This window comes from Fringilla coelebs (genome assembly GCF_963513975.1).
Source record: "Fringilla coelebs genome assembly, chromosome: 15".
Lineage (NCBI taxonomy): Eukaryota > Metazoa > Chordata > Aves > Passeriformes > Fringillidae > Fringilla > Fringilla coelebs.
In genome coordinates this window covers 1222325-1235156 of record NC_140041.1, presented here as the reverse complement: position 1 = coordinate 1235156, position 12832 = coordinate 1222325, and the positions used below count along the sequence as shown (strand labels likewise).

General features: G+C 44.0%; 1 protein-coding gene across 1 annotated transcript; it reads right to left on the bottom strand.

Moving 5' to 3' along the window:
- Positions 1–483: 483 nt before the first annotated feature.
- On the bottom strand, positions 484–12506 carry NPM1 (nucleophosmin 1). The gene is made up of 11 exons (XM_084215789.1): positions 12377–12506; positions 11601–11680; positions 8653–8772; positions 7797–7890; positions 6976–7079; positions 6440–6501; positions 5930–5984; positions 4857–4946; positions 3880–3981; positions 1777–1851; positions 484–831 (listed from the first exon to the last, which is right to left on the bottom strand). The coding sequence occupies exons 1-11, from the start codon at positions 12438–12440 to the stop codon at positions 793–795; spliced, it is 885 nt and encodes a 294-aa protein (XP_084071915.1). The 5' UTR covers positions 12441–12506; the 3' UTR covers positions 484–792.
- Between the last annotated feature and the right edge of the window lie 326 nt (positions 12507–12832).

Genomic DNA, 12832 nt, shown 5'->3' with positions numbered 1-12832 from the left:
AATTGTTCTCTCCACAAAATCCTCCCAGGAGTCATTATGGGAAGCAGCCTCAGACTGCAGCTCCTTAGAGAACAGCACAGCCAGCAAATCCCAGATCAAAAGTATTGCATTTTACAAGTGGAGTTCCAGGCCCTATAAACCCGGTAGTTAGAGAGAAACCATAAACCAAAGTGCAGTCAAGCAGGTCAGAAACTGAGATGCAGGAAGGGCTGTTTTAGGCAATTATATAATTAGTGGTCACTTTCAGACAAGAATAAAGCCCTGCTTGCCACTTCAGTCTTCTTCCCAATCATCTGCTCCGTAGCTCCAAAGCTCGTGGAACTAGAGCTGTTTTTGAAGCTGACAACACACAATAGTTTATGTGTACTTGTTAAAGAGAAGCAGCTAAAATACTCAAAGGTAGTTCCTCAGAGAACTTTAAAGCCCAATTATCCCTGGGTTCAGTATGCAGATTCCCCTCATCCATAAAAAAAGAAACAATAGTACTTTATTAAAATACTAAATTTTATTTTTTCACATACATTAAGTCTCCCCACCGTTTCCATTTGTCTGACCGCCACCATGCCTTATCAAAACATTCCATACATACTTAAAATGAAGCTGAGGGTGGAGTCCTGTCTTTAAAAACTAAACAGGCATTTTGGACAACACATTCTTGGCAAGGTAATCTGGATGACATTTATCAGACACAGGAGGGAAAGCTCTTTCAGTATTTTTAAAAAGAACAGCCAAATAATGGTTACAGAAATAAGACTGCAGATTTTAACGAACTGTTTTAACTGTTTTCTTTTCTTACAGAGTCTGTCTCCACTGCCAGAGAGCTTGAATGACCTGGAAGTGTACACAGAAAGTTAGAAATTGAAATCCATTAAAAAAAATTATTTTTAGTTTACTATCACCACAATAAATTGTTACAAAAGTACATTCCTTTCAGAGAAAATCAAGTTGAAAGCATGACATTGGATCCTTCTGCTATAAGATTATTACCCACACTAGATCACAATAGTAAGAATTCAGTGAAGGTGAGAGGATGGGTGTGGATCAGTAAGGCAAATACTGGCTGAACTCTGCCCACCCTGGCTAATGCCACAGCAGGTCAAGTAGCTGAGGCTGACTGCTTTTCAACATTCCTTCAGGAACATATCAATTTGTCCATCAGACAAGTTTACACCAAACCACTGAGGGAAGCAGGAGAGCATAAGCAATTCTGTCACTGCAAAACTGACTTGATGGAATTCTGATAGGGAAATCAAGACCCATTTTCAGCTTAGTCTGTGTTATGTAATAACTAAATCAGAAACTTGCTTCCTGGTATCACCTTTTTGCTTGTGCTCTTTCAAGAGCTCTGTTGATTCTGGGAGAGAATATGGCAAGAATGCCATAATCTCCATCACAAAACAGCTCTGCTGTCCCAGACACCCTCCCCAACAAAGGGCTGAACACCAGACTGGCTGAGGTGGCCAAATTCAGCAGCAAGGGAAACCACAGCTCATTTCCTTAGCCAGTATGGTGCCAAAAGGAAAATTCTGTGGGTTTAGTAAGCAAGAGATAATTTACCAACCATATAAAAGCTGGAAAAATGTAATAAAATATTAGCTTTCCTGTCTTAGCCAACTAAAACCCTTAAAACCATTCCTATATATTTAACCTGAAGTATTGTTTGTGGTTTGCAACCCTTTAAAACAGTCCAAAGCTTGTAAAGATTAAGAAGTGGAGAAGAATCCCTAAGGTTATAAAAGTTTTTGGACTTTATCAAGGTCTGATGAATTCTGTTACCTTCTGGTCCTCTGTCCTGAAGCAATTCTTAACATAGTTGGCAAATTTGGGCTCCAGCTTAGGAAGGGTAGTACCCTGTTTGGGAAAAAAGCAAGCTTTAGGGTCTGCAGGTCATTTAATGCTTTTAACATATGATGCTGAAAACCCTTTGCAATACACAGAGCTTGAACTCACCTGGCAACTTCCCACACTAGTCTGCTTAAAACTATTTTAGGAAGTTTGTTTTTCTACCATGCCCAGGATTTGTGACAGAAGAGGCTACAAACTGAATTGCTGTCCAAGATTGTTTGCTGATGCTGAAGAGCACAACAGCGTTCACCACTTAGAAATGCTGTTTGTAGTAAGCAGTCCCATGCTACTCAGATAAGTTACAATTAATTCTGTATTTATGGACTCTTAATGCAACATACAACCTGAGACCACCCTTCACAGGTGATTTTTACCTTCTGCTCTCTAAAGCAAAACATGAACTTGACCTCCCACCTATCCTTTAAAACTCACTAATACACTACTCATTAATGCATTACTTCTAATAATTTAAAGAGCTGTTCTAGAAACATTTCCTTGTGAACCCTGAAATTGTGTTTGCACCTGCTCAAATGTACAAGGCAGATTCAGTTACTAAAACATACATACGAGTTTATCATCTTGTCTCCTAGTATCTCCAGGGAAAATAATACAGCATGCTATTTTAGGGGAGACTGATTTCCTTTCACATGTCCCAAAAGAAAAACTTTCCAATTTATCAGGTGAATCAGATGAAATATGTCAATTAGGACAGCACACTTAGCTGCTCCCTGCTAGACAGCACTTCCCAATAGAAACACTCTTCAGCACTAGACAACATATTTTAAAGCTTTTTGCCAGTTATCTGCTCTGCATGCTTCTCTCTGCAGATGTCTACTGTGAAGCAGCTCAGCCACTTGTGCTCACACTGCAGAAGTACCATCACGGCTCCTGAGTCACTCCTTACGCCACAGCAGCATCCTGGGTCACCGTGACCCACCAGGATGGGCCCACCCATCATGCTAGGCTCCCAGTCCAGGGCTCTGCATTTCCATCCTCATCACAGCCTGTCATTGCTCATTCTGCATCCACCCTGTACTTGAACACTTCTGGTCATATTTTGCATTCCTGGAACAAAGCAGCCCCAAAACACCAATGGATCTAGGCAGATGATGATCCTAATTCTTTAGGTGACCTTTGTTTGCCATTGTATGGGTTAAGAAGTGCATTATCTTGAATTAGAAAACCCCATCAGCAAACCCACAATGCTTCCTAGCACTCACATCAGCACTTCTGAGCCAGCCAAGTGCAGCCACAGCCAGGCCCTCACTCCCATCTGCTCTGAGCACAAGGATACTTAGAATGCAGCCTTTGCTGGCACATGCACTTCAACCCTGGCTCAGGAGGCAAAAAATCACCTGCTACACTCAACCAGCCTGCAACTGGATTTTCTGTTTTATATTTAAATAGCTGCAAAGAACACTACTGACATGTGTGATCACCAAGTGCTGGTCAAACCTGGTAACAACCTGAGCAAGTGAGTGGCCAGTCACCTTAAAAGGGTGAAGCATCCATTGAAGGGAGGGAGACTCAAGCCTGGATCCCTCCAGGAAGTGAATGCTTTCAGGTCTGCAGCAGTGCTTTAACTCACACCACAAGCCCCTATCTCCCTCTTCTGGAAGTTACCGAGCCTTACAAGCATCAGGATACTGTTTCAAGACCAAGGCATTCCCACCACGTGAAGAACTCACTCCACTTTACTTTAGTAACTCAAAGTGTATATGCACTATTTAAAGTCATCTTTACATTAAGTATAGCATAAGGTTTTTTTTTTTAAATTTGAACAGAGACAGTTCCCCAAGGAATACCAAACTGCTAATCAGCACTACTGGAGAAATACAAAGTGGTTTTGTTTCTCATGAGTAGAGATTTTTTCCTGCAAACGTGTTTTCATTTCTCTGAGCTTCAACATCAACACCCCCTCATAGTAACAGCACAGGAATCAGCAACATCTAAACCATTTCTTCAAACATCCAATTCTTCTCGTCTGTGGAAGTGCAAAAGAAAGGCTGAGAAACTTCATTCCCAAACACTCACCTTATCTACAGATGCTTGCATTTTTGCTTTTATCTCCTCTAATGACAGAGGGACTTTTGGTGTTTTTGGAGTTAGAGTTTTATCCTTCTTGGAATCTGGAGTCTGAAAATTATACATTTCATTAGTAACTTGCACATAAAATTACAGAGAATGTAAGACAAATTTTATAAAATTAGCTATCACACTGATAGTCCATACAGTTTTCAGACAGTCACAAAACCTAAATTTATGCTTCCCTCACATTCCTTAGAAGCATGAAAAATAATGATTTTTCCAATCTGGAGTTATTAAGAGTTAGCATAGCTGGTGTCTCATGCTTCTGGGCAGGTGCCTCCACAGCTCTTTGAATAGAAATGAAACAAAAAATAGCCAAAAATTTTAGTGATTCAGAGTCTACTCCACATCTGCAGCCAGATTAGGTCATGCTCTAAAAGGCACACCTGCAGTTCTCAGACGCTGTCCTGCCAGTCATCCCATGCTCATGTCTGCATGAACCTTCCTGGCATCATGTCTGAGTACATGCAGCAAGGAGAAGCTGCACAAGGAATGAGGACACAATTACACAGCATTAAAAAGGAAACTGCCAGTCCTGCAGTGGGTCATTGTCATGAGAGCCCCTTTTCCTGTGTTTCCACAAAACCCAGCCTCCAGTGTTCTCCAGTGGAAACAAGCTTGGCAGTCACCCTCTTGAACTAGGTGCTGCACAAAACCAATAGTTAGTGTTTCAAACAAAAGAATTACCAGCATTCCCAAGGGACAGTATGTCTGATTTCAGATCCTGACTGTTGTAGATACATACTGCTCATTGAAGAGTTTCACAGAGAATATGAAGCAGTGAACAGTATCTTCAACATGCTTCATATCAAGGTCTAAAAATCTAATTTAAATGTTAGTATGCTGTTTGAAGTTACAATTAGGCAAGAAACTAGCTTCCCCAATAGAATAAACCTTTGTTTTACTCAGTTGTTTTCACTCACTTTTGATTTAGATGCTGGTGTGGATGGTTTAGAGTCTTTTCCATTCTGCTTTGCTTTCTGCATATTTTTTCCTGCAACTTCACGAACAGGCTGAAAAGCAAGCGCCAAGTTCAGTTGTCAAATGAACTGCAAGTAAACTCAAGATAGCACGTTACAGGAACCCATAGGAAAACCTCTTGGTGCCGCACAGTAACACACCCAAGAAGAAGTTCTGTTACATTATTCAATGCTGTCTTTTTTCTGTAATGCAACCATTATCTCATTTGGCATTTCATCCAGAAATATTGTCTGGGATGTGCATGGGACATGATACCACATGCATATCTAAGACACAGAGTCTAAAATTCCTATATCCATCAAGGGACCATTTTGTTAAGTCACCCTAGGTCACATGAGATGGCAGAAATCAGTGTTTCAGACTGTCTTTACCAGGCCACTGGGCACTATCACTTATGGCAATTCAGTAGGGACAGAACAGCACAGAGTGAAGTAACAAATTAATTACCTCTTTTTAAACAGTACCTATAAACATAAAAATTCAACCTGAAGAACACAAGTGCGAGAACAAGAAAATGCCTCCCCTCCTCCCGGTGCAGCTGCCCTGCAGGGCGTTCACAGCACCACCAGATGGCCCTCGAGGGCCGATGGAACAGCGCCTCCCGGCACATCCCTGCCCGCAGTGAACCCTTCCGAGGCTCACATCTACAGCCTTTGTCATCTAAAGTCGCTGAAAGCTCCTTTCCACAGCATGCAGGACTAGAACTGCAAAGCACAATCCCCTCTGAGCAGGATTTCATTTCCTGTTTAACAGCCATCCAGGCCCCCACCAGTCTGACAGCTGCATCCCTGTGCTGATAAGACCCAGTCACCCCTTTGCAGCCAAGGAAATAAAACATGGACTGGATGGGTGCACATTCACACTGAAGTGTTTTCACACCCTATTACAACTTCTTCACACAGGCTGAGCTAAACCTAGTGCATCTCCCATCCACACATTCCAGAGAACTGTGATAAAACTCATTGATTTCAGGGACTACCTGCCCGATTACTAAATCACAGGATTAGCCACTTACTTTCTTTATTGGTGCTTTAACTTCTTCCTCATCATCCTCTAAGTCATCCTCATCACTACAATTAAAAAGGAAGTCACTCACCATAACTCAAGATCCATGTTAGGAATTGATCTTCCCCCCCTCCCTCCCAATAAAATGTTTTATTCATGAAGGAAGCAAGCAATCTTTTTAAGCCTACTTTATACCTTTACACATGGCTAAGTGCTAGGGCAAGCACTACCCTTTGAAGCAGTTAAATGCACTCCTCCCCCTTCAGTACACCAAAGGGATATATCCTAGGGACTTCTACTAGTACTTGTAGAAGTTAATGAATAACAGGAAGCCCAGTATAACACATCTGAAAAACATTAATTTACATAATAGCACAGTAGAGATAAGTAAGATAAGGATGCTTTTTCCCTAGCCAAGATACAGGAGCTTTTTCACTTAGCATCCAGTTACGTCACACAATTCGTGTTCTGAAAGTTAGCCCTGTATTTTAAAACACATTATCAAAACAGGAATACATACTCATCATCGTCATCCTCATCTTCATCGTCATCCTCATCATCTTCTGCCAATTTTGGTTTTTTCTTTAAGAAAGAAAGTCTGTTAAGTGTTGATACCATTTTTGGTAATAAAGAGCGACTGCCATACAAAACAACTGTGGCACAAGTACAAGGCTACTTTCCATCAATTTAGCTAAACCCAGGAAATGACAGCTGCCAAGTCCAAAGCTATTGACTAGTTCACTGCACATGCTCTGAGCCTAGGAACCTTCCCTCTTTAGGAAAGTCCAGTGCTTTTCAACTCTTGCGATACACTGACGTTTATACCAGAATCTGCAGTTACTACAGGACACAGAATTTCCACAAAAGTAGCCATTATATCTACCCCTTCAGGAAAATTCTGGGCCCTTCTGTACTTTATTACACTTCTGTAGTTTGGTAAAAAATAATCATGTCCCACTTATAATAGCAAGGCATCTAACTGCTTCCTCCTAGAGACAGCACTAATACCAAACTAGAAGAAAATGCTGTGAGCAAAGTGACTTTAAGTTCATATACCTGTGGTGTTTTAGCTCCTCCTCCACTTGCTGGTCTCTTTGTTGAAGCATTAACAATTTTTGCATCATCTTCCTCCTCATCTGATTCTGGTTCTTCTTCTAATGCTGATAAAGCAAAGGCAAAGTGTTAAAACCTCACCTCATTTAACAATATAAGGCAAGACTGCTAGTAAGAAACAAAGAGCATCACCCACAATTGAGTAGGTTTGGTCTGGCTGAGGTGCTGAATTGATAGCAGGAAGCTTCCCACTAGTGACCTAACCAGTGACTAGGTGGTTTTCCAGCTGGTTAAAGCAAGTACTGCTACAGGGAAATCCTAACAAGGTGAACTACCACCCCTCACACTGGTCAGAAACTCTTCACTCACAACAGATAACACAAAGTCAAAAAAAAAATGTTTTCTCCATTCCTAAGGAGACACAGTTGAAAACTAGCAGAGAAAGATCAAGGACAATTTCTTAAAGGAGAAGATTAGTCCTGGGTTAGTTAAAAACCACAGCTATTTCATGGGCAGTCTTCTCACACTCAGCTGATAAGCAGAAAACCTACAGTGGGACACCAACACCCACTTCTAAGGAGAGCAATTAGAACTGAAATTCCAGGGATGACAAATGCCCCTTACAAACACCAAGTGGCAAGCCAAAGGCATGCAAACACTCCTCCCAGCTTCTGCCCTACAGCCCCTTCATGCTGAGAATGTGCCTCAAAAATTCAGAGGGGTCAGTACCAGCAAATGCACTGCTTGCAGCACCAGCTACAAATCCTTCAGGTTCTGTAGGTGCTGCCAGGTGCCAGGACACAGCAGTGAGCAGCCATACATACCTACGAGGTGCTGACCACTGACGTAAACAGGCCCTGAACCACATTTCAACCTCAACACCACTGGTGGTGTGATCTCGAAGCCACCCAATGAAACCTGTGAGACAAAGCATTGGTATTCAGTCAAATATCCCAGGCAACGTGTATTTAACAGCCACTCCACTCCAGTGGAAACAAGCATCAACTGGAGACTACATGGCTAACAGTTACTCTAAGCTCCCTTTCAACAGAGTACTCTGCAAGTGTTAAAAAGGTCAACTCAGTGTCAATAAGCCACACACAGGGGTTACTGCACTCACTGCCTATCCCAGTTAAAGCACACCAAGGCCAGACCAATTTGTTTCTACTCCACTTGGCAGCAATGTGGATTTGAACATCATCCATCCCACCAGCCCCAGCACTGTGTAGCTGTACACTATCAGCAGCTAAGTCAAACTACATTCCAGAGAGCAGAAATGACAACAAGGTGCCCTTTAATCAGAGTAGCAGTCATCTTCATAGTGGCATTAGAGCTTGGCACCTGCAGAAAAACGAACTGCTCCCATCCCACGGTTAAAAAAAGCAACACAACCTAAAGATGCATCTGCTTGCATATGCCTAGACTTGTCTGTCTATAGATGACATGAATAATTACTATAGTTTAAAAAGTGTGGAATTTGAACAAGTCAGTTATCTCCACATGACTCAAGTACTCTACCAGGCACAAAAAAAAAGATGTATTTACTACATCTAGTAAAACAGACACTTCTCTGAACACACTGTTTAGTTTCACTAAAATTCAGTTGACCCAAGCCATTTTCAACTTTATTTCTCACTAGAGACCAAATTTACAGTAGATTCTCTAAGTTTCTGCACTTACTGTAGGCTGCACTGACATTTTCAGAGATGCCAGTACTACTTTAGTAGGGTTGCCTTCATAGTCCAGTGCTTCTGCTTCTACAATGTGTAATTCGTCTTTGGCTCCAGCTCCTAAAGTAACCTGTTAAGTCAAGAACAGGACACAGTCTGAGCATCCCAAATATTTTTAAATCTTCTTAACTCCATTCACTGTTCTGCATCAATTAATAATGAAATTTGCATTTCTGACTACAAATGATTCCATCAGACTCCATCCTAAGCTGACACCCTTTCTCCACAACACTGAAACTTTCCAAGAGGCACCTCCAGGCATGTTCTGATGACAGTGAAATCAGGTCACTTGCTGCTGGATCACTGCACCAAAAAGAGGCAGTGGCAAGTTCAGTCAGCTCTACAGCTGGTCCAAGGAGAGAAGTATAAACACATCATCTCCTCTACAGAATCACACCTGTAGCTTTCCTCATCGTCCACATTTTATCTGCCAACTGCTTCCCTTCACCACACTGTGCACCTTTTGCTTACTTGACATTCATTGAGGACTCTAACAGCAACTTAGTTTTAAACTAGGATTTATGCACGTGCCTTTTGCTGTGATTCACCATGGACTAGGAACTGCTGTCCCAAGGCATTTCTAAACTGAAGTGACTGGATCCCTTACTCTGAGTATGAGTCCGGCACTTCCTCAAGAGTCAAAACTCATAGCTGCAAGGAGACAAGTGAGTGACAGACAGTAGTCAGGCCTGAAATTCCAGTTCACTGAACCTTGGGCCTCTCAGACAGGAGTACACACAGAAGATGTGAAAACCACAAATCCTTCTTACTACAACTCTTCTCAACAGCAGTGCACAAGGCTTTGTGCTTCCTTCCCTAAACCCTAAACAAAGAAAGCTTTCCAGCCCCCACAGGAGATGTGGGTGTGAACATTTCAGACAGAGGCTCAGAAGTTTCCATTCGTTAAGAGCTGAGCTTTAATGAGGCTGTAATGGTCCACACTTAAGATGTATCAGACTAAAGGCTGGAAAATAGAACACTGGATTCACTACTTCTGGCAAATTTTATTAGCAATTCAAAGAGGTGAAACTGCAGCTACGATCTCACATTTTAAATGTGTTGTCAACAACACTGAATTGCTCAGCTGGTGGGACAAAAATTTTAGAGCATGTCCTGTCATTTGCCCCAGTTCAATACTACAGCACTTTTCATTTATTTCTCACGTTTGGCAAGCATCCATGCATGTGCTTTAATTTCTACACTGAAGGAATGCACACCAAATAGGTCATGAAGCAGTGACCATCCCTCTTCTTAGCTGCCATTAGTAAGACATTTACAGAAACTCATGGCACTTTTACCTCCTGCATCTATCCTCAATCCTCATCCTTTGTTTTTTACCCCCTTTTCTCCCCACTTTGCCGAACCTCATGGCCAAGTCCACCACCTCACTTAGGGGTGTAAAGACAGACACTGTCTTTACTCATCTGGAAGCACAGACCAGCCCCCAGGTAATTGCTGCCTTTACACCTTTCTTGAAGTCCTTCCTCTACCCAATAAGCTCTTTTTTGTTTCAACCATGTTCCACACCTTTCAAGGCTCTTAAATATTTCCTAGTTTGTCTTTTCAGTATCTTAATTCTATTTCTCCTGTTCATCATCCCTTTTAATTCTATGAGAAGAGGTTACTGACATAAGACTTCATTCCCCCCCAAGCCTAACAACAAAGTAGTGATGTGGATTTTTACTTCATCTCTCCGTAGACAACATCAGAAGGCATACTACAGTTAATTTTGAAAATATAAATAGAAAAGGAACGTTGAGTAAAACAATACAATTAAAGTATCACTAATTTTATCTGCATAACAAACATTTAGATACAAGAAATCTGCATGTGGACTTGCCCTAAACATTGCTATACTCTTCAATCAAAACAAATTGCAATTAAGAACAAATTACTCATTGTCAAGTCCAGGCTGTAGTTTTCATAATATACAAAGATGAAAAACACATAATTCACATAGCTAACACAGAAGTGTTTTCAGTAACAGCATGAAATGTTGTTGTTATTATGCAAGCGATCTCCAGGAAGAAATTCTCCTGTAGGAGTCAGTCCACAATTTAAAGACCCTCTTGCTTCCAGGTATCAAAGCATTTCCTTGCATTTAAATAATCCAAACAATATGCCATAAGGATGCTACAACTCTTTAATTTCTTGTCTGTTAGGGTGGGGCACATTATTGTTTTGCTATTCAAAAAAACCATGGTCAGTCCAGAACAAAAGCCTTGAAATATTGTGTCTGACTTGTGTGGCACCAGAAAGCTCCAAGGACCCATCAAAGAACTTCCTGGGAGTCTGTCAGATGAATTATCTGAATGAAAGATGGGGTTTCCCAGTTACATCCTCGGAGAGGGCAAATCAAGGACAATAAATCAAAATATAAACTTTCTGCTTTCTTTTTGGATTTACTTTTTATCTACTTCTGGGAAAGAAAAAGAACTCGAGTTATGTTTGGGAACACACTGAAATGGTTTATAAAAATCAAGTTTCTAGTGATCTACAAGAGTGTGCCTATGTTTGACTCTTACAAGTCTATCCTTCCCCCTCTGCTCCTGTAGTATTCACACTGTTTGCCTCAGGAATGCCTCACTGTATATTCTAGCATTTAATTTCATTTAGCATATACTTATTAACCCACTATAAGTTGATTTTTAACCTTTTCCAGCCTTGCCTTTGCTTGCTGTCTGCAATGAAACATTACTGGAGAAACGTTTTCAATACAGAAAATATCTGAAATTATAGAATATGCTCCACTGTCAATAAGAGATGGTTATTTTTAACAGATTTATGTAACAATTATGACCTCAATTATAATTGGAAATAAATGACACGTACAAAACCTAAGATCACAGCACACAACTACATTTAAAATGGAAAATGTAAAAGCTAAACACTACTTGCCGTTCTCAGAGACAACTGATGTTCATTTTCTTCATCATCTACTTTAAACTGAAACTCTTTATCCGCTTTAAGCTCGCAGCCTGTAAGAAAACAATTTGATTATAAGCCCGCTATTTTATTTATGACACAAGTATTTGCTAACCAGTTACTTGGCAGCTTGCTGCTCCCAGGCCTCGGACTTGCAGGGAACGAGCGGCACACTCCAGGCACGCACGGAGCGGAACACGTGGGGAGAGGAAAACCCCAGGCGAGCGCGCGGCCTGCTGCCGACCACGCAGCTCCCCGCGCGGCCCGTTCAAGCCCAGCAGCTTCAAGACCATCCCCGCCCAGCGTCCGCCGCGGTGCCCGGAGCGACGGCACCTCCACAACCCGCCGCCGTGGGCGGCCGGGCCTGCCCCGGGGCTACGGGCAGCGAGGCGCGCGCGGCCGCGGCGCTCCACGTGCTCCGCCTCCGGCCGCGCTGCCATGTGCTCCGCGGGCGCTGCCGGGGCGCCGCGTCCTTAGGAACGGCGGGAGGCACCGGAACAAAGCGCGGAACAAAGCGGGACGGGCCCCACCACGTGCGGCCCGCGCGCCACGTGGGGAGCGCGCGGGAACGGCCGCTGCACGCCCCCGGCCCCCATAAAGCCCCCCCGCCCCTTCCCCCCGCGCGGAGAGGCGGCGCTCGGCCGGCACAGGCCGCGGCCCAGCACAACACCCGCACGGCGCTCGGCCCCGGGGCCTGCGGAGGCGAGGCGGCCAGCGGGCCCGGGAGAGCGTGGCGCGGCGAGCGTTACCGAAGAGGAAAGTCTGCGGGCGCAGGGGGCCCATGCTCTCCATGTCCATGGCGCTGTCCTCCATCGCGGGGCTGGGGCACGACTGAACGAGGCTGCTGCGCTGCGGGCGGACGCGCACCAAAGGAAGTCCCGCGCCCGCCCACTCGCTGATATAGCCTCGTGTTCTCGCGAGAGCCGCGCGCCCGGCCCTAGGTCCCCCGCGCCGCCCTGCGCACGCGCGCACGCTGACGGCGGTAGCGCGCGGGGCCAGGCGGGCCGCCAGGGGGCGTCGCTGGCCGGGGCCGTGTGAGGGGTCCGCGCCCCGCCCCGCCCCGGCCCGGGGCCGCTGCGATGGAGCCGGGGCTGCACCGGCGCTGCGGGGGTCGCAGCCTCCGCTCCAGGGCCCCATCACACGTGGGGCAGAGCCACGGGTGGAGATCGCAGCGTTCCGCTCTACGGCCGCGCAGCACGTGGGGA

Excerpts from the sequence above, each read along its gene's own strand:
- NPM1 (XM_084215789.1), bottom strand. The coding sequence starts at position 12,440 with ATGGAGGACAGCGCCATGGACATGGAGAGCATGGGCCCCCTGCGCCCG. Across the intron at positions 7,891-8,652 it reads AAATGTCAGTGCAGCCTACA|GTTTCATTGGGTGGCTTCGA; the intron begins GTAAGTGCAGAA and ends TTTGTCTCACAG. Across the intron at positions 1,852-3,879 it reads TGCAAGCATCTGTAGATAAG|GGTACTACCCTTCCTAAGCT; the intron begins GTGAGTGTTTGG and ends TTTCCCAAACAG.